The 21,892-nt window shown below is 42.0% G+C and overlaps 1 protein-coding gene across 4 annotated transcripts; it reads left to right on the forward strand.

The window, feature by feature from the left end:
• The first annotated feature begins 471 nt into the window (after positions 1–471).
• Positions 472–21,676, forward strand: LOC134495813 (uncharacterized). Of its 4 annotated transcripts, none has more exons than XM_063301468.1 (10): positions 472–1,529; positions 3,628–3,855; positions 5,331–5,558; positions 6,077–6,104; positions 11,016–12,370; positions 14,348–15,613; positions 16,128–16,674; positions 19,394–19,530; positions 20,171–20,342; positions 21,141–21,676. In XM_063301468.1, the coding sequence occupies exons 1-10, from the start codon at positions 615–617 to the stop codon at positions 21,416–21,418; spliced, it is 5,154 nt and encodes a 1,717-aa protein (XP_063157538.1). In that variant the 5' UTR covers positions 472–614; the 3' UTR covers positions 21,419–21,676. The 4 variants fall into 4 exon arrangements, 3 of the variants coding, with proteins under 3 accessions (XP_063157538.1, XP_063157540.1, XP_063157539.1); XM_063301470.1 differs by having other exon boundaries at positions 11,016–12,136; XM_063301469.1 differs by having other exon boundaries at positions 3,628–3,810.
• The last annotated feature ends 216 nt before the right edge of the window (positions 21,677–21,892 follow it).

Here is a 21,892-nt window from a genome sequence, read left to right on the forward strand (position 1 = left end):
ACAAAATGGGTGCTTTATACCTTGCAGATGCTTAAAGCATCCATTTCAACCTTTGAATGCTCTACACCCCAAAAAAGATGGTTCCTTGGCCCCACCCACATTTAGAGTGTTGCCATTGATGTTCTTCACAAAGCCTGTGGCTGCCCTTGATGTTTTGCACCCTTGTTTGAAGCATCTTGCTCTTTCCTCTAATCGTGAGACAAAAATCACTTCTCTCAGGTCCACCATGGAAGGAAAGTCAGTCTGTTTGCAATTGTCACCTACTTTATTGTTTCCCTAACCTCTTTGTCCTAATAGGCAAACTCTGGCAACATCAGGATAGCTTTTTATGACAGGGAAATAGGTAGGACTATCCAGCAGCAGACTATCTGCTGTATGTCACAGGCCAGGTAAAAGTTTTGAAGTGGGCTACTAAGTCCTTGTGTCCTTTCTTTAAGTACTATTGCTAGCCTGTTCTTCTCTTTCAGGGAGTCAACTGAACAGATCTGGAAGGAGTCTAGTGATGCTTTTATAGGCCAAGTCAATTGTGAATTGTTATTTTGGTAAATGTAGGAAGAGGACTACCTAAGAAAAAGTGGTTCTAGCAGCTGCTAAGGTGCCGGTGGAAGGCCAAGATGAATGAAGAATCCAAGATGAGACTGTCAATTCCAGTTCTAGGAGGCAAACTTCAGGGCCAAACGGAGGTCCCTGATGGAAAAGAGCCAAGTGGGCAGAGATACGGAAATCCCACCAGAAATACATCTGGAACTACAGAGACCCTATTCATCACTTCTGCAGAGCAAATGTTGTGGGAACCGCTTCTGGGGCTCCTCTCTTCATTCCTTTGGGAAGTTAAGGTTTCAGGAGCACCCCAAAGGGACTTGCCAGCTATTTCTTTCACTGGCTCCCCAGAGGCAGTTTTGAGAGCCAAAGAAACCATCAGCAAATTGCTTATTTTGGTGGGCTCACAGGTTAAAGTCAACCTGATGGATGTTCCACGGCTCAAAGCTGTTGGATTTTTCCAACTCCATGAGGGATTCCATCTCTTCCTTTGGGAAGGAGAAGTTCCTCATATCAGGGTGGATGCTGTAGTGAGGATTGGCACCAGTGATGGTCTGGACTGTGGAAATACTGTGTTTGCTCAGAGGGTCTGGAGCCCAGAAGGGGCTCTTTATACTAATTTGGACATTCATTTTTCATACCCACCAACAGTTGAACTAGCAGCTGGGATGGTGAAACTGGCTTTGAAGGCCGCATCACGAAAAGGCTTCCAGTCTGTAGTTGTATCTTACTCAGGCAGTACAATCTCCACATCTGAAGCTGAGGCGATAGTCATAGGGCTGGAAGCCTTTAGGAAAAACAACCCTGTAGGCCCCTTGGAAAGCATCCACGTGGTCTCTGGAGATGGAGATGCCACTGTGGCATTCTACAAGGAGTGTCAGAAGCACTGGCGTTCTGGAAAGAATGACTCAGAGAAGTTAAAAAACATACTATTGTCTTTAGAGTCCACCAGGATTGAGGTGGTGACCAGTCCTGGTATGAAGAAAAAAGTAAGTATCTGCTGTTTTTTAAAATCAGTGATTTATTAGGCAGGGACAGGAAGAGAAATGGAAAAAATAACATGGGCGTGTAAAAAGGGCGTATGAGAAGATGTTTGCTGTAATAGTAAAAAGTTTCACTAGGTTTTACCTGAACAATCTTGCATTGTTTCTGACAGGTTCTGTGGGAACTGCCGAGAGTAGCTTTGATTGTGACAGCATAGAAATGTGTGTAATACATAAATAAAGGATTAGACAAGTGGGACACCAGCATTTTCTTCTAGCGTGTCAGATGATTTGAAATAGATCAACAATGGTCTACAGCTGTTTCCTCGTTAGTGATTCATGGCTTCTTAATAGTCACCCAGCAGTCGTTGTGCCAGGATAAAAGTAATGAAAATAGGTTTTCTATCACCATGGTGATGACTGGGTGATGCTAGAAACCACTCATGAGGAAACGGCTTATGAGTTTCTTATGTTGTACAGCAACAGTCACTCAAAACCCAACTGAATGGTGCTATAGTATGGTTGAATAGCTGACTTGCAGGGCACCCTTCACTTGGTTACGGAATGACCATTTTCTGGGTATATGTAATGATCCCACACAAGGGGTGTGGTAGATTGGGCTTCCATAAATGGGCTGTGTGAGTGTCTGAACCTCTCCCCACTCAACCCCACTCCTGGATTGAACCCAGCCAGTAATGCTGTCACTGTTCCAACCTGCTTCTTACCTTTCCTTCCATAGGGACAGTGTGTGCTAAAGGTTAGAGCTCTTCCTCAAAGACAGCATCACTGATTCATTCATAATCCAAGTCTTTATTAGGTATGTCGAAGAACCAGAAGGGCCCCAAAACGAGACAAGTAAAAAGAAAGGAGAACTGAAACAGTACTTCTCAAGAGGCTGAATCCGGTCACTGGTTCCCACAACAATACACAAACAGACACAGAATAAAGATACAGATCATCATCTGTAAAGGAAAGTGATTCCTAAATTGCATGTGGTTTTCACTAGTCAGTCCCTAGTTCATTGTATACCTGGGACTTCTTTCTTTTGTGACTTTCAGCCAGCCCTGATGTAAACAAAGACAAGAAAACTCAATAGTGTTTGGCCCCCTGAGGTAGGAATCTCCCTGATCCTGATTGGTTCCTCAGAATTTGATTTAATTTTGCTTTTTGCTTTTTTGGTGATTTTCAGAGGTTTCAGGTGCCGCTGCCCATTTCCCTGGATTGACAGGTCAGAGTTTTACTCTTTCAGTGAGCCTCATTTACTGTAACAGAATGCATTGAGCCATAAACTAAACAGATGGGCTGGGTGGGTTCCCCTGACACCAAAATAAAGTCGACAGCTAAGATTAAAACTTTATATCATATGAATTCATGCCTTACCGACATCATTAATTCAGTGAATCTAGAACCACAGAGATAGATTTAATTCTGGACCTATAAGTTAGCATCAAGGTTTTGGATAAATAGGGAATCAATATGTAACTCTTTTTAACTTCTGAGCTTTTAGTCTCCATTTCGCTCTGGGAAGTCTGTTTGCACACTGAAGATTCGATCTCTTGAGACTGAGATTCTCCATTTGTCTTGCACCAGAATGCCCAAGATTATGGAAGGCAAAGCTCAACGTGTTTTAAAAGTAGCATGTAACTGTACCTGTTTTTTCCTGATTCAAAAGTAAAAGGATGGGGTCCCAATTCAGAACAGCCTGGGGGAAGGAGTTACTTAATCTTCCCCTGATCAGTCTGAAGCTCCCATTTATGAGGTAGTTAGTAACTGCCCCCATTCACACCATACTAACACACTGGAGGAGGACACACTTTGGAGGAGTTGTGACTGGCCACAGAAGACCAAACCTTCCTTTGTGTTGGAGCCCTGAACTGAGGAGCAGATGTTGTTGCTTATTAAATTGGTATGTCACCTGATCATTCCGGTGGCTTACAACAAGATAAAACCGAATAAAACATCTACGATAAGCCAGAAGTTGGGCTGCTGAGCACTTGCTTTTAAAGAAGGGGGGGGGGGGACAAAAGGCAAGATACAGCTTTTTCTTTGTGCATCTTTTACCTTGAATACCTGGTCGAGTTAAAGCCTTTTTCTTTGCGGACAGGCAGATGTGGTGGTTCTTCCCCTGGTGCTGGAGTCTGATGGGCTGGACTGGGGCTCAGGAGCCCATGCCATCACACAGAAGGTTCTGGAGGCAGCCCCCCATGCCACTGACTTGTGTCCAGGGGACATTCGTTTGGTGTCAGGTTCAGCTTTTCCAGAGTTTGACTGCAGAATGACGTACCTGGTAAGAGTTGATGACTCACAGCAGCAGCCTGAAGAAGCCCGTAAGGTAAACAGGACAGAGGCTATCATGCTGATGCCCAATATCTGTCTTATTTTTGTGCCTGCCTGCCTTAAAAATTGCAAAGACATTTTCTGTTTCCTTTCTGATCTCCGATAGTGTGCACCAATGAGCTTTCTGCTTTCCATTTTTCTTTTGATGTTCTCCACTGAAAATGCCTATTCATGCTTTCCAGATCTGGGGAGGTTTTCTATACTTGTCCTCTACTTTTCATTCATTATTAATTCTTTTAAGACATTTTCCTACAAGTAGACCAGGTTGTCATATGTAGTCCTTTTCCTATGCTGCCCTCACAGTAACACTACTAAGTAGGTTAGGTTCAAAGGAGGTGACAAATCCAGCCCTGATCATCCTCTGAGCATGCTAATTTGTGTCTGGGACTCACTGTATGCAGATGTGTGTGTGTGTGCGTGCACTGTAAGTGTTGCTTGGATGGGTCAGATTCTGAAGCCAAGTCTCAGTAGATTAAATCTAACACTCCATGTGACCCTTTAAGCCATATGGACCCCATTAACTATCTGTAGATGAATCAACAAAGCTGGGTGTGGTTGTTTGCCATGAGTCTCAAAAACATGAGGTTGCCAAGAACTTCTTTTTTTGCATGTTTAATATCACTTGAAACCAATACAAATAAAAATGATAGTACAAATAATGGCAGTTGCATACAAAACTACTGTATTTCATTTACTTAAAGTATTATCAGGAAAAAACCACACATTGATTTGTTTGTTTTCTTTTATTTGTTTTCTATTATATTACAAAATTTAAAGAAAACAGTGAAAACTGAAAAAGTGAAAAAGAAAAAAGAAAAACAGGAAGAGGAAAAACCAAAAATACTTTTCTGTGGTTTCAGAATAAAAATAGTATAGTTTACTATTTTTAAACAGGGAAAGAAACCTAGACCATACAGAATCATATTGTCCAATATTGCTTCTTCATTGATAGAAGATCATCTCAAAGGCTGAGAACTGGCATATGTCATTGGGGTTTCTGAGCATTTGGACAGGATTAGAAGGTTAAATTGGGCTCAAGTTGTGTAGACCAACATAAAGATTGGGAGACTAGTTTTCATTTGTGTTTAGCCCTCCCTTTTTGTTTAGGATTAGCTGCAATTTGTACAAAGCTCTTAGCAAGCTGACCTATGTCATTGTGGTTGCAAATAAAATTCTTTGCAACCCCACCCCCTGCCCCCAGATCCCTAAATATTAAAATAGTTGTTTGCAATTACAGTAGCAGATAGGACAGGTATGGTATGAGTACTGGTAATCTTTACTGCATAGATCCCTTGGCAGCTGCTTGAGGATATCAGGTATTGGGTTCTGACATTGAGCCAGATGTGCTTTCGAAATCTTACATCATATAGGTTCTTTGTTGCTTACTTAGCACGATCAATTATTGCCAAATAGATTTACATGAGGTCCGTGGTCTAGTTTCTCCAATCATATGTATCATTGCCTTCCCAGCAGGCTATTCGAAACATGGTCTGGAGCTGTCTCAGCACCTTCTATGGGTCCTTCTTGGAATCCATTGCGTTTCCCATCTTCCAGCCAACAGTTGCAGGTCAAGCTATGAAGCGGGAATGGCTCCTTATCTTGCTGGAGGAAATTAATCGGTTCTTGAAAAGTTTTCCCAACACTTGGGTGAAGCTGGTGCAAATCATTCCCCTTCCAGGATGGACTCTGACTTGCCCGGTAACCATCATAGGAATAAAAGGGTTCTGGAGCGTGTGTGTGTGTGTGTGTGTGGATGTGGATGTGGATTCTCAGATGAAGAAGGAAATGCTGCCTGGATCAGCTTTCCCAAACCTTTGCACTCTTTAGGTGCCTGGACTTCAACTCAGAATTCTCAGCAAGTCCAAAGATCTGAGATTGCAAAGAATTAGGAAGGCTGGTCTGTGCGAGGACACAAGTTTGATTTCCTGCACATTTAATGTGCAAGTTACAATGCTTTTCTGGGTGTACAACCATATGATAATTCTATAATAGATGCATCTCTATAGCGCTTTGTGATCCAGCAGTACAACTTGAACACCACCACGGCATGCAGAAATTAAAACAGACTGTAGAAGTCTACATGGGAAATCTCCTGCTGCTTAATTTCTGGATATTAGTCCATTTTTAAATGGAAAAGAATGTAAATGTGCCAACTCTAGAATAACTTTTTTTTTCATTTTACATGTCCAAACTGAAATGTCTTTTTTGTCTTACAGGTAGAAGATTCTCTCTCTTTTGCTGTAGGTAAGACCCTGCAATTTTCACTGCTGCATCAATGAGACACAACACATATCTCTGGAGATTTGATTGTTCTTACTCCATAGATATATTAGTCTAACTTATGTGGCTTGCAGCTATCCTGTACAAGCCATTTTTAATTGTGCTACATGATGGCTATCATTATATGTTAAAGAAGTAACATGCAATGGACAAAGCTATTTTTTTCTTCTCCAAAGATCCAAAAGAAAAGTTGTGGGAGTGGGTTAATATAATTCACACAACATGCTTAACCTGATTACTGTCTCAACCTATTCTCTGGGTTTACAATATACACTGAATCATGAACTAACTGAACAGGCTGGGTTGCACAGCATGCTAACCACAAAAAATAACCAAGATTAAAATTAATCAAATTAGAATGTTTTGTGAATGTGAGCAGAATTTTTTAAACTAATCGAGTTAAACGTGTGTGAATCCAGCTAAAGAGTCAAAGACAGTTATGCTCAAGTTATACCTCTATATCAATTCCAGTTTGATCTCTAGTGTTACTTGAAAAACCTGCAACATTTATTTGGAGATACATCTATATTAAAAAACCTTCCTCTGTACTTTGATACACACAGATGCCAAAGCTGGTTTGCAAATATAGATTAAACATGTATTTCAACAGAATGTAAGAGAATAATAAAAGCAGAACCCAGATAAAACTATTCAAAAACGGGGGAAATAATCAACCCCAAAACTTGAGAAAATGGAAAGTGGAAGGTATCAGAACCTCTCTGAAAAGGGGAACCAATAAGGTCTTTAATGGAGAAGAATTCAACAACAGGGGTGCCATAGCTGAGAAGGCTCTATCCTGGTGTACTTTCCCAGCAGGATGTGCTGGGTATTTTATCTCATCCAAAATTATAGCCTTGCTGGGAAGAATGACAGGTATGCATGCTGCCAATCTGTGTATCACTTAGCCTTTAGGGGCCTTGTCTTTTCCTTGTTTCTGAAATGCCCACATGTCTACATTTATCTAATACATTTCCTCTCCTTAAGCAACAAGAATCTGAAGCAGAATTGGATTTTTAAACTGTTGTCATCTTTGGAGATGAGCAGGAGGGGAAGGACTGACTCTGTAGCTGGATTCTGCCCCAAATATACTGTGTTGGTTCCTTCTATGTACAATGAGGGGGAGGAAATGCTATAACAGAATGAGAGATGATGGATTTATTTTACCAGGTATTGACTAAGCTGCTGCAAACGGAACAGGAGCACAGCAGGCACGAGGAACATCTGGCCCACAAGGCTGGCCCAGCTGAACTTCAAGCATGGTCTTCTTCCCTGAGTCTAAGCTGCAGGAGTTTCAGCAGAATTAATTCTGCTTGGCTTGTCCTCAGATCTTCCCCCCTAATTGGGGGTGGTGGGAGAGGGATGTTTTCTTCATGTCAGCATAGCTCAGCGACAACCTGTCCTGACTGCATTCCTGGAAAAGCATCAGAAACATGATGCTGCTTTGCAAGTGCTGAGTTGTGAGCAGCACTGATAGGATTCCCCAACTGAGGAAAGCACAGGTTGGCTCTTGTCAGGCGATTTTCCAACCATCTCCCACAAATAGAAGAGGCCCAGGATTTAAATCTGATATTCCATCCATCCATCCATCCATCCATCCATCCATCCATCCATCCATCCAATGCAGTGTATGAAGCCAATTCAGTGGCCTGCTAAAACCACTGAAATGGAGCAGAGCTTAACACAGCTTAGAAAGCTGGGACAGAAAAAGACAATTATCTTGGATAGCTTCAGTGAGCATGCCAGAGAAATGCAGGTTATTGCTCTTACACATTCAGCCCTCCCAAGCGTAAAGAATCACATGCTTAGACACATTAGATTAAGATAAGTAAAAAGAAGCTTACTGACTTTATTCTTCGTTGTTCTGTAACATCCATCTTGGAAAAGATGAAGTCCCTTTGTTCTTCTTTTTCTTTCTAATTACATAGTTTGCCCTAAACTCTCAGCCCTACAGCTGCCAAGAGGTCTGTGAAAGAAAGGGGCAGAATCCCTCATCAAGGCCCGAGCACGTGGGCCTGATGAAGAGAGCAGCATCCATGCTGCCTCTCCCTGGGTGGAGGAGGGGGAACAGAGTGAAAGAGGAAGTGGAAGTGGCAACAAACAGCTTCCTCAGAGTTGCATTGTGGGGCAACTTAATTTACATGTTAATGAGGCATGCTGGATTTGCCAAAACTTCCAACAGGGTACGGGTTAAGGTACTGAGCTGAGCTAAGGGTGGGGAGACCCAGATTCTAGCTCTCCCTTAGGCATTAAATCTGGCCAGGTGACTTTGGGTTAGTCACCCTCTCTCAGCCCAGATACCAAGCTGCATAGCTGAGTAGATTATGGTCTGTAAGCTTCAGTGCAGTGGCCTCAATCTTGCAGTGGATTGAACTGATTCCCTCCCTGCTTTCCTCTCTGCATTAAAACAACATGTATAACCTCTTTTTATATATTTGGGAATATGGAACTAAGAGGAAGAGTATTTTATAGCCATGGTCAGGTGTCCACAGGAGTGTCAAAAAAGCCAAGCTGGAACTCATGCCTGTGTAATCAAAGCCCCACCAATTTTTCATATATTGAAAAAGGGAAGGGTTTTAATTGTGTGGCTGCCGCCTTGATTTTTTGGACACCCCCTGCCCAAATGCCCTGCCATGCCTGTACAAAGCCTTGAGAGCACTAGATGAAATTCTTTTCTGGACTAAAGAGCCCAGCAAGTAATAATTCTCTTTGTGCTCCAACGAAGAGAAATGAATGATATTAGGGGAGAAGGTTTAATCAAAGGATTGACCTCACTCTGTTATACCCTGTCTTTTGATGTCACCCAACCCATCAGATGAAGTAGAGAATCTGATTCACATCCCCCCCCCGCCCCCCAGCCATTAGTCTGGTGCCTTATCCTGATATACAACAAATTATTACCAAAGCTATCCGCTAGATGTCAGCATAGGCACACTACATTTTAGCTCAGTTGCCCTGATGATGGAGAAAAACGTTTTTTTGCACATTTATTTTTTTTGCCTGGCTTTTGAAGCCATTTCCCCCCTCTAGGCTTTTTTTTTGGTGGGGTGGAGGCTTTTTCCTCCTCTGGGAAATCCCATAGGTAAAGGTAAAGGTTTCCCTTGATGTAAAGTCCAGTCGTGTCCGACTCTAGGGGGCGGTGCTCATCTCCGTTTCTAAGCCTTAGAGCCGGCTTAAGACACTTTTCCGGGTCATGTGGCCAGCATGACGACACGGAACGCCGTTACCTTCCCGCCGAAGCGGTACCTATTGATCTACTCACATTTGCATGTTTTCGAACTGCTAGGTGAGCAGGAGCTGGGACGAGCAACAGGAGCTCACCCCTCCGCGCGGTTTCGAACCGCCGACCTTCCGATCGGCAGCTCAGCGGTTAAACCCGCAGCGCCACCGCGTCCCGTGGGAAATCCCATACTTATATATTTATTTATCACAATTATCTGAACTGTGAAATGTATGGATTCATTTATGACAGTTAGATTAACTGTGATGTATCTTGCTTAGTGTAGGGATGCGGTGGCTCTGCGGGTTAAACCGCTGAGCTGCTGAGCTTGCTGATTGGAAGGTCGGCGGTTCGAATCCGCGTGACGGGGTGAGCTCCCGTTGCTAGTCCCAGCTCCTGCCAACCTAGCAGTTCGAAATCATGCAAATGTGAGTAGATTAATAGGTACCGCTTTGGCGGGCAGGTAACGGCGTTCTGTTTAGTCATGCTGGCCAGATGACCACGGAAGTGTCTATGGACAAACGCCAGCTCTTCGGCTTTGAAACAGAGATGAGCACCGCCCGCTAGAGTCGGACACGACTGGACTTAACGTCAAGGGAAACTTTATCTTGCTTAGTACTGCAAACAAGCAAAAATAATCCATCCCCTATATTGTGAGGCTGAAAACACATTTAGACAAATTTTGGCTTATTGGTGACTTAAATTCTTTTGCTGATTCTTCCCCTGAGTGAAATGACTAAGAAAGAAACATACATTGCTTATTTTAAGTTTGCCCATGTCCTCTACAGAGTATTTCTGGATCCTCCTGACCAGACAGGGTTGTAATAAGCAAATCAAAAACAAATCTTAGGAATACTGCCTGGAAGAATTCTGTGGAGGACACAGTACAGTTAAAACAAAACATGGTCCACTGTTTTGAAGCTGTACTTCTTGAAAAGGCCACAGTGTGATTTGCTCATCAAGCTGGGTGAAGCTGCAGATAATTCAGTAAAGCAGGATTAAACAGCCACAACTTATCTTTAGGTTTGAAGTTGTAGTTGACAAGCCATTCTTTTAGCTCATTTGTTTATTTATTTATTTAATTTTTATCCCGCCTTTATTATTTTTACAAATAACTCAAGGCAGCGAACGTACCTAATGCTCCTTCCTCCTCCTATTTTCCCCACAACAACAGCCCTGTGAGATGAGTTGGGCTGTGAGAGAGGGACTGGCCCAAGGTCGCCCAGCCAGCTTTCAGGCCTAAGGTGGGACTAGAACTCACCACCTCCTGGTTTCTAGCCTAGCACCTTAACCACTAGACCAAACTGGCACACATGCTCTCTCTATATAATACGATATGATATGATATGATATGATATGATATGATATGATATATGATATGATATGATATGATATGATATGATATGATATATAGAGAGAGCTTATGGTTTGATAACAGGAAAGGCAGTCTTTGATCTTGGCCACAAATCCTGGAACAAATCCAGAAAGTTAGAGCTTATGCTCTACAGCCTAATTTCAGTCTTTCCTCCCTCCCCATCTCCTGTAAAGGCATGCTCCCCTTAAGTTTCATAAGGAAGCAGGGAAACCAGGAAGAGAAATCAGATCTCTTTCATGGTACCATCCAGGCTTAATGTTCATTACATCCATCTTTCTTTCAGAGCCAGTAGGTTCATGTCATATGGAGGAGCCACTTTTTCTCCAGTACCTAGATGAGAACCCAAGTGCCTTTAATGAATTTCAAGTGCAACTGAAGAAGGCTGGTTACGACATCCAAATAGACTTACCCTGGAGACTCTTGATATTCCAGGCCATCAATCAGTCTGTGCAGCTGCTTGACTTAGGAAAAGGCTTTCAGTTTGTGCGGGAAAAGTATATACTGCATTGTGAGACGCGGGTAGAAATTCTAGAAATCCTGTGTAATCAGCTGAGCCTCATGAAAAGATTCAAATCCATCAGGAATTACACCCTTGACAGAACGTGGCTTGTAGGCCTGCTTGATGAGGTCAGTTCTTTCTTACAATGCCTTGCCCACGAGGCCTCTCAGAGGCAGCTGGTGAGCTGGGAGTGCTCAGCTGAACCATTGCCCCGGTATACTATTGTCAAAGATACTGTGCTTCAGGAGGTACTCCCATCCAATCCTCTGATAAAGGTTGAAATTATTGCTAAAACTCCGGCAACTATCAGATTCTGGGGATGCCGTCAGAGAGTCAATGAAGCAGAAAGGCGTCTTAGGGAGCTCTTCAACAGCTTCCAGATTCTACCAGTCCCTCTGTCCAATTTCCAGTTACAGTTTGTCAAGACACACTGGGGTAAACTGTTCCACAACAATTTCTTCTTAGAGAGGAGCCTCCCAGTTGTTTTGGAGCTCTCTCAAATTGTCCAGATTGCTGGCCTAGACTTGGGTAAAATGAAAGAAGCCAGAGAGATCCTTATGAAGCAAGTGTGTGAAAGGACTGTGGAGATTGCAGAGGACCTGAAGTGGGCTACTGAGAGCGCAGAGTGGAAGGAGCTGCTGCAAAGGTTGGGGATTCATCAGGAAGTAGCCATACATCATGTTGCACCTGGTTCTGTGACTGTGGTTGGTATCTTTCGTCTGGTCATTCAAGCAGAAGAATCTGTTAAGGAATATTTGAGAGATAATTCCCCAATAGAAGAAAGAGTGAGTCTTGCTAGACCAGAATTAGCTTTAGCTGGGAAGAATCTGCTTCATATAATGGACTGGGAACATCTCAACATGAATGTTATACTCCAGCTGAACAGTCAACCTTTAGTGCTACAGGTCGGCGGTCTTCAAAAACATGTGAGAAAAGCCATGCCAACCATTAAGAAGGACTTAGATTCTTTGGTGCTCGATATAGTGCCTCTCAAGAAGAGGATTCTTAGTGAATATTTCTCTGGGGTTGGAGCAAGTCTGCTAAAGAACATGGCTTGGCAGTTGGGCTGCATTGCTGGGATGAAGATTCAAGAGTTTGGCTGGAACAGCATCATGAATAATGAGGACCCCGTGAAAGGGGTAAGTATAATCTCATTTTTATAGTTCTGTTTGCTTTATTTATTTATTTTTAAAGTCTGGTCCATGGTTAAACATAGGGATAAATGCAAATTATCATTATAGGCTCAGAGCTGATTTTCATGAGTTTGCTTTTGTTTGTGAAGAGGTGAAGAAGATGGTCCAATTGTTGCTAAACAAGGCTAAGTTCGGAACAGGGGCAATTACGTGCAAAACAGTGAAAACACTCTATGTTCTGCTTCTTGAGGGCTGACCCTAAACAGGCTATTTGATCCAAATTCTGTGCTATATTGTCTGATAATCTTCAAGGGAATGAGAACACAGCCAGACAGCCGTGTTAAAATGCAATACTCACATCCACGAGCTTGCCAAAAATTATACTGGCATAAATTATGCTGGCTTTCGTTGTTCATTCGGATTTTTGCCTTGATAATACGGTGAGCAAGTAGCGCTGTCCTTACTGATTTAATGCAGGACAAGTTAAGGAAGGCGATTTGTGGATTCCCAGGCTTTGTTCCCCTTCCCCCTGAGTACAGTATTACTTGCCAATGGGAAAAAAAACTACCATTCACTCTTCTTAACATGTGGTAGGATGGGGATGAGAAAATGTAGGCAAGTGCTTTGTATGACTGGTTATGCCACCTAACAGGCTACTTATCTAACAGATGAAAGACTGCTAAACCCATGTCCAAACCCATGGATGACTGAGACATCAACCAAATCATGCTAGTTCAGTGTTTCTCAACCTTGGCCACTTTAAGATGTGTGGACTTCAATTCCCAGGATTCCCCAGCTGGCATGGGGAATTGGTCCATAAGCAGACTTGTAAATATGCAAAAGTTCAATATTTTTTTTAAAAAAACTTTTAGTAACTGTACTACAGTTGCTTCTCAGTGGACCAGTTGGTTTTTATAGTCAGGCCTGTTTCTTGTTGTTTAAAATCCTTTCCTTTTTTAAAACAAATGCTAAACAATTTGGGGGGGGGGCTGTCTCTACTATGACAATTCTTAATTTCAGAGGTCTGATGCAGAACAATAATCTGTCCAATACACTTGTTTTGGCATGAATATTCATATACAAACTGGTCAGAGATCTGTGGCCAATGGAATTGCATGTCATACTCATTGTATTAGATGCCACCATACTTTTTGGATGTGATCCCACTACAAATTTACACTTCAGAAATGTCAGTCTGAATTTATTCCATTGATCTATTTTTTCCAAATGCAATCAATGAAGACAATTCTAAAGCAGCTACTTTGGAACCAAGGACTCTGTATGATCAGGGTGATTCTCTTATGCTGAGAGAATTTATTAGCTTGTATCTCTGCTGCAGTGTCAATATTGCCTCCATATTAGTCTAGCTGTATGGTTGATCACTAGATTTCCTTTGATCCTACTGTCTACCTCTGGTTTTCACTGAAAGCTGAATGCAAGCTGTCCTAGTCTCACTGAGTCCTAACCTTGATAGGAATCTAGGTTGCTTCTCATGGATCTATCTGGCTGGAAACAATCCTGGAGTAACTGATTTTGACATAATGTTTCCAGTTTATGAGACTGTGAATTAACTTTAAAGAGATCATTTGGTGTGTGCCCCATGATTAGTGTTCATTGGCTTTTAACTATGTAATTAAGTGTTGTTATTTATAATGTAACTTTCACATTTCTAATTCCACTATTAGGTGGGAAGATGTATTCCATGTTTTCACCTCTAGAATCAATCCAAAAGTGAAATAAAAATCCGTATGGCTGAATTGTGCTTCTGCATTCAGTTTTATTATAAAGTGATAGGCCAGGATGGAAAATTATCAGCCATATTGGTGGGAAGAATTCATTTCTCAGTTATAAAATTAGAATGCATATTTCACACTGATTGTATGACTTACATTATAGATCATATTTACTTACATTATAGATGACTTACATTATAGATCATATCAAGGACTACTATTATTAACCTCCAATTTTCTTTATTTTTAGAGATTTGTTATAGGCTGCCCAGGGACAATATATGTAATGGGCAAATGGAACCATGTGACCTCTTTGAAGCAAAATGTGGCTGGTTTCATTGAAAAGTTCTGTAAAAAATCCATCTGTCATGAAGCAATAGCAACTTTAAAAAATGTGAACGTTGGTGAATTCCTTAAGAACATATTGCACACGTTTCCCATAGATATCCGTTGTCTGCAGGACGATGAACTCCAGATTTGTGGCTTCCAAGAAGATGTGGAAAATGTTCTGGAAGCTTTTCACAGAAAGATTGAGGAATACCAGTCTGAAAGGGTTGAAGTCAAAGCTCAATATGAGTTGGTCCCTTGCATCGTTGTAAAGGAAAGCTTATTCCAAGAGAGATTTCCAACAGACCCTTTTGTAAGCACAGAAGTGTTGGCCGAAGATCCAGCAACTGTCGTATTTAGAGGTCCCCGTCAGAAGTTGATAGAACTGAGGAGGCACTTTGAGGAGCTCCTTAGTGATTTCCAATTTTTACCAGTTCCTCTCTCCAAATTCCAGTTTCAGTTTGTCAAGGCACAATGGGGCAAGCTCTTTCACAACAGCTTTTTTTTGGAGAGGAGCATCCCGGCCATTTTAGAGATCTCTGAAATTGTCCGAGTTGGTGGTTTAGACTTGGGTGAAATAAAAGAAGCAGAAAAGCTTCTTATGGAACAGGTGTGTGAGAAGACAGTGGAGATTGCAAATCAGTTGCAATGGGTCACTGAGTGTAAAGAGTGGGAACAGTTGTTAAACAGATTAAAGTCTCATAAGGAAGTTGCTGTCCATTACACTCCACCCATTCAGGTGACTGTGGTTGGTCTCTGTCCTCACACTGCTGAAGTAGAAGAATGTATTAAGGAGTACTTAAGAGACAATTCCCCCCTAAAGGAAAGTGTGATATTTACTAGGCCAGAACTAGTATTAGTTGGGGACAGTCTCCTTCATATTATGGATTGGGACCACTTCAATGTAAGCATCAAATTCGAGCCAAGTGGTTGGATGTTGTCATTGCAAGTGAAAGGTCTCCGGAAATTTGTGCAGGAAGCCATCCGGATTATCAAGGAAGATTTGGACTCTCTGATGTTTGGTATAATACCTCTGAAGAAGAAATCACTACACATCTACTTCTCTGAGGGTGGGGCAGATCTGCTGAAGAAAATGGCAAAAATACAGAATTGTATTGTAAGGATGCAGATCCAGGAGAGCCATGGCTCTAGCAATGGAATCACCAATAGTAATGGAAATGTGCTGCAAGTAAGTGATAGTGTTTTTAAGACAACAGTTAGTTGTTCTGCTGTGTATATTCCCCTCTTTTTTGTGTGTTTCTTCAAGTCAGTGTTGATGCCTGGACTAGTCCCTGCAGTCTTCTTGGCAAGATTTCAGAAGTGGGTTGCCACTGCCTGCTTCCTATGGCTGAGAAGGAGTGACTGGCTTAAAGTTACCCAGCTGATTTTGAACCTAAGGCAGGAGTAGAACTCACAGTCTCCCAGTTTCTAGCCTAGTGCCTTAACAACTACCCCACATTGGGCCAGCTTGTGTCAAATCCCTGAATTAAGGGATGTGTCTCCCAAATAGACTTACCTGATTAATGATTGACTAGGTGGCTCCTGAATGTCACAGCTCTTTTCGTTAGATTTGCTTTGTAGCAACAGTCTATATGGGAATTGGAAATAATTCTGATATGTTGGGTCATAGAAACACAGATTAACATCCAAATTTCTAACCAAGATTTTGTTCTTCCAAAATGTTCTCCCCTCCCCCACCGTAGGACTTAGCTGAGGACCACAGGGCTGTGGTCCATGTAGTAGGCAGAGAAAGCAACGTGACTTCACTCGAGCAGCATTTGTCTGATTTCATTGCTAAATTCCACAAAGAAACCATCTGTAATGCAAATATATCAACATTCAATGATGAAAACCTTAAAGCACTTTGTGAAGATACCTCACATCAGTATCCAGTTGTCTTACATCTTGTACGAGAGAATGTGGTTTGGGTTTGTGGTTCTCAAGAAGATGTTGAAAGTGTTACTGGGAAGATTTACACAAAGTTAGAGGAAGCTCTCTCTACAAAGATTCAAAAACAAATAGATTCCAAGCTTCTGTATGAGACTATCCGTTGGCATCATAAGACGGATGCTGGGTGGTCTGCCTTTGACATAATAACCAATCACAGTCTGGAGCTGGCCTATGGCAAGAAGAAAACATGGGCACTAGTGCCATGGAATGGAGTAAAAGTTCAGATCAACTTTCTGAAGTGTGAAGCCTCCATGCCAGGCAACAGAAAATTCAGGATAAGGAGACAGATCTGCTTATGGGGTGAGAAGATGTGCATTACTTTTTTAAAAACTCTCCTTTTCACTCACACTTTCTATTTTCCATAGAAGCTGTGTCTACTTAATTCTTATATTATTCCCATTTCCTGTTCCTTTTCCTACTCCATTCTATAGTATAGGGTTTCTCAACCGTGGCAACTTGAAGATGTTTGGACTTCAACTCCCAGGATTCCCATACTACTGTGGTCCTCTTGTCCACAGTAGTAGATCTGGTGGTCATTTGATGTGAAGTGGCCCATTCCAGTCCATTTCAGTTCACTGACGCCCAAAAGGTCTATCTTTAATCTTGACATCTCACCAATAACCACATCCAATTTGCCCTGGCTCATAGATCTTACATTCCAGGTTCCGATGGTGTGTTGATCCTTAGAACATCGGATTCGCCGTTCACCACCAGCACCGTCGGCCGCTAGCCGTCCTTTCGGCTTTGAGCTAGCTGCGTCATCACGTCTGGGGCTAGTTGAATTCATCCTCTGTTCCTCCCCAGTAGCATTTTGACCATCTTCTGACCTGGGGGTCTCATCTTCCGATGGTATATCGACATATCTCTGGTTGTACTGATCCATTTAGTTTTCACGGCAAGAATTCTGGGGTGGGTTGCCATTACCTTCCCCAGAGATCGCATTTAGTCTGACCTCTCTGTCATGACCTTCCCGTCTTGGGTGGCCCTTCACTGTTTAGCTCATGGCATCACTGAGGTGCTCAAGCTCCAGCACCACGACAAAGCAACGATCCTTTGCTGAAGAGCAGCAGCTATATAGTATTTTAAATGCTATGTGAAAAAGATGTATGTAGCATACAAGACTGGCTAATACAGCTTGTAGCAGAGCAGCTCTCCTAGCAAAGGCACTCTGCACTTGCTCAGATTGAAAGAACTAATGATTTGTCTTGCTGAGTTCAGCCTTGCTTCTGAGCAAGCAACAGCTTAGAAGTTAAGGTGAGAGTCTTCACCCTATTGTCTGATGTTGCAACCGACCTCTGGGCAGAGGTTCAGAGGAAAGTCAGCACTGTCGCATAATTGACACATTTTGGTTTTTAACCTTTTTATAATGGGAAACTGGCAAGCAAAATATACCAAGGTAGGAAAGAATTTAGTATAAAATGAACTGTTCCTTTTCATCAGTTCTTCCGTAGCCCATCCCAATAAGATACATTATAATAGTTCTTGGATCTAGCCCAAGTTTTTATTTCTTACCCCAATCCTACTCCAACTTGAGCTACATCATGCTGCATTGCATGTCCAGGGTCATGACTGTCTGTATATTAAGAGTCTCAGTCATAGTCTGTAAAAACTGCCTAGAAAACTCCTCTTTTGGTGCCCTAAAGAGCACCTTTCCTTTCTACTTTCTATCAGTGCACAGAATAGGTCAAAAGCCTTTTTTCATCACAGAGAGGTATATATCTGTTTGTCATGCTCTCACATCAAATGTTTTCAGAACACTTGATTGGACTCGCATGCATGTTCGACACGTGTCTTCTTCTTGAGAGTTGAAAGAAAGGGAGGGGGGAACATCGTCGTGTGGGAAATCATTTTGTTTGGACTATCGTGAACTCCCAAGGTCATCTGCAGAGAATGGTGGAGACAGCTGCACATGCTTACACTAACTGGCACGAGATGGAGGGGGCATACCTGAGAGGGGAGCTGGGGGGGAGGATTTGAAGTCACTGAAGATGTTTAATGGGGAAAAAGCATGGGCTTTTCCATTCACAACTTTTTCTTCTGTACTGAATGCTACCTACCATTAAAGAGAATTCTAAGTAATTAGTCGGATTTAATGGGAAGCTGAGTATTCCAGTCATCACGCTATTTAATTTTGCCTAGACCCAGAAGCCTACTGGCATCCAATGCAGTGACTAAAGCAGAGGTATTACACTGCTGAATCTCCTCAAAACCTTGTGTCTGCTAGCAGCTGAGATGCTGCTGCAGTTTGGGCCAATTATAGATTCAAAGTCATCTTCAAAGGCAGCCTCATGTATAACATGTTGTGGTGACCTAATTGTGTGATGGTGAAGACACGGGTCACTGTTGTAATGGCTTCCTAGTCCAGAAAAGCTGGCAAAGGCTAAGGACTATGGGACCCAGCGTCCCATACCCAGGAAAGAGGCCACTGAGCTACAAGCAAGGACCAGCTACAAATCTAGGTCTTTCTTTTTCTGTAAAGGCCCAACCAGGGCCTCCTGCCATACCACTTCCTGCTCATCACTCAAGAAATCCACTCCCCCACACTTTCAACTCTCCAATGCTCTGTCCATATTGGACCATCCCAGTCCATAATAGCAGCAGCAGACCAACCTGGTGGCACCTCTCACACATCACTTAATTCCCCCTTGACGACAACTCCCATTTCATCCTGAGCATCACAATTTATTTTATTTCATTTATTTCATTTATTTTCTATCCCGCCTTTATTATGTTTATAAATAACTCAAGGCGGCAAATATACCTCATATTCCTTCCTCCTCCTATTTGCCCCACAACAACAACCCCGTGAGGTGACAGAGTACTTAAAGTATATGATGACTTAAATCATTCTCCTGTATATGAAATAGATTGATTGACTACAAAAGCACTGGTTATATATGTGATTTGCTGCATGAATTTGCCAGGACAAACTTTCCATAGTCCAAAGCTGTCCTTACCACCTATATATCAGAAGAGGACCTTAGTCTTCTAATAAGCTCACTCCATTTATTTGTTGCAGACAAGAATATTGCTCCCTGGTGGGAATCTATGGATGGATGTTTAGTCAAGAAAGTGGAACTACAGGCAAGTTCAGAGGAATATCAGGATGTTGAAAAGAATTTCAACAAGACAGCTGGGAACTATAAAATTGTCAAAGTAAGTTGTGATCAGCTTGGAGACTTTGCTATTAAAATTAGTTAACATAGGCTCAGAAGACTGAAATTGACAATTACTTAATTAATTCCTAGTTAACTCTACCTATGTGTATTTTTTAAGGCAGTTAATCAGTTGAATGACCTCATCCCAACCTCTAAATCAGATTATAAAATCCAGATTATAATGGATAAGAAGCACAGAACAAGCACAAAGCAGAAAAAAGACAGAGCAGAGTAATTATTTCTAGATTATTTAAGCAAGAGAGCCTGGTCATATCTTACAATAGTGCCATACTAATTTTCCCAGACACTTCCAAATGAGATAATTGAGAATACAGCTGTCTTTTTGCTTTTGGGGGTTAAGCTTTCTTCTTTTCTTTTTTAAAGTTGAGATTTGATATAGCTCATTTCATGATAAAGTGTGTGATGCCTTATGGTCATTTATACATATAGATGTTGGTAGCAAAAAGTAACTCCAGGTTGCTTCTATTATACATTTCTCAATCTACAATTTAAGGCATGCAAAAATAACCTTGTGACTCAGTTTCTGTACTTACTCTGGCTTTGCTTTTTGCAGGCTCAGACACACAGTGCTCAGTAAACTAAAGTGACTCACCAAGGTTCCTGCCCTTTTCATATAGGTGGAGAGGATCCAAAACCTGTATCTGTGGATTTCTTATTGCTGGAAACAAAGCTGGATGGAGAAGAAGAATGCAGAAGGGACACAGAATGAACTCATTCTCTATCATGGGACCTGGCCAGAGAATTGTTCTTCTATCTGTGAGATTGGCTTCAAGAACGCTTTCCGAAGGGGTAAGAGTCTGAGAATTGTCCTTTCCCAAAAGCTGTCTAGTTCACCATTCTTGAACAAAAAACCAACCCTGGAAAGAGTCTAAGGTGGTCCTATACATGATTATTTTGCTGTTTGTTTCTGTTGTCCGAACTTCTAGAAGAGAGAGAATAAAAAGGGTGGGGAATAGTATCTGCACAGTTCAAGGAGAGTCAAGATAGGAATGACACGAGAAACCAGAGGCCATAGGAAAAGAGACTTAAGGTTGTGGAGAGCTCTCTGGTATCCTTCACTTTCTGAATATTCAGCAAATGCAAAACAGTTGTTTTTAGTGCTTTTAGTGTTTTGGTAGGAGGAAATGTGTACTGAATATGGCAGATTGCTGGAAAGCATTTGGCCCAAGAGATCAGAAAAAACCCACACCAGGCATTTCTATAAAAATTAATGTATTTACAGAAAGCATAAAAACAAACAGTTGCATATCCAGATATCCTGGATAGGCACAAAAGCTTTATAAGCTCATATACGCAGACGCGCTCTGAGTAGAAACAAGCTGGGAGAACAAGCTGCTGCTGATGCTGGGCTAAACAGAAAACTAAAAAAACTTTCTTGTGGCAAGGTTCCCCTTAGGCAATGAGCAACTTTATCTTTTCACACCCCAACCTGAGGATACTTAAGTTTGACCTTCTGACTCTGCCAGAGTGATTTGTTACCATAGTAACTTAGTGGCTTGCTACTTGCAAAACAACCAAATGCCAACACTGAACATGGAGAAATGATGGAGTAACTATACAATGATAATCTCTTATGTTTCCTTCTAGAAAGTCTCTATGGACAAGGCACTTACTTTGCCATGGCTGCAGGCTATTCTGTGTCCTGTGCCAGACCAGATCCCCAAGGGCTCCAATACATTTTTCAAGCTCGGGTTCTGACTGGGGAGTATGCTTGTGGGAAAGGAAATATGGCGTTGCCTCCAGTGAAGCAAGAGGGGAAAGGCCGCTATGATAGTTTGGTGGATCTTCTTGACAAGCCAAATATTTTTGTGATATTCTTTGATGATTATGCTTACCCTGAATACTTGATCACCTTCTGTGGCTGAACATCTTGATAGCAATTCTGAGGGAACAGAAGCAATGTGAGAGGAATACAAGTGGAAGCAAAAGATTCTCTGATGTGAAGAAAGTGGATTCCAGACTGGAACTGGGCAGGATTTCTTCAGTGTGTATATAGTGTATTGCTTGGGGGCGGGGAGGTTAGGAGGGAATAATAAAACATGCAATTCAGTTTCAGGTGGAGACCGTATCTTCTGGAAATGGTTTGTGGGGCGTTCCCATGTCAGGAGAAGGAGACTGCATGAACGTATGAATGAACTGTACAGCTCCTAACAAGTCCTCCTAACAGCTCCTAACAAGTCCTCCTAAACTCAGTCCAGTTTACATATGTGATACAGCTCTACCTACTCTGCAATTCTCAGCCTCCAAAAATATTAAGTGTGGTTCTGGTCACCTTGTTTGTTTTGCCCATCTTTCTAAAATCACCCATGTAACAGAAGAAATGGAGGGGACACAATTAC

The sequence above is a fragment of the Candoia aspera genome, chromosome 4 (genome assembly GCF_035149785.1).
Source record: "Candoia aspera isolate rCanAsp1 chromosome 4, rCanAsp1.hap2, whole genome shotgun sequence".
NCBI classification, from domain to species: domain Eukaryota; kingdom Metazoa; phylum Chordata; class Lepidosauria; order Squamata; family Boidae; genus Candoia; species Candoia aspera.

Coding starts and splice junctions, on each gene's coding strand:
- LOC134495813 (XM_063301468.1), top strand. CDS start 615: ATGAATGAAGAATCCAAGATGAGACTGTCAATTCCAGTTCTAGGAGGC. Junction 3,856..5,330: donor AGCCTGAAGAAGCCCGTAAG/GTAAACAGGACA, acceptor TTGCCTTCCCAG/CAGGCTATTCGAAACATGGT. Junction 5,559..6,076: donor GATGGACTCTGACTTGCCCG/GTAACCATCATA, acceptor TTTGTCTTACAG/GTAGAAGATTCTCTCTCTTT.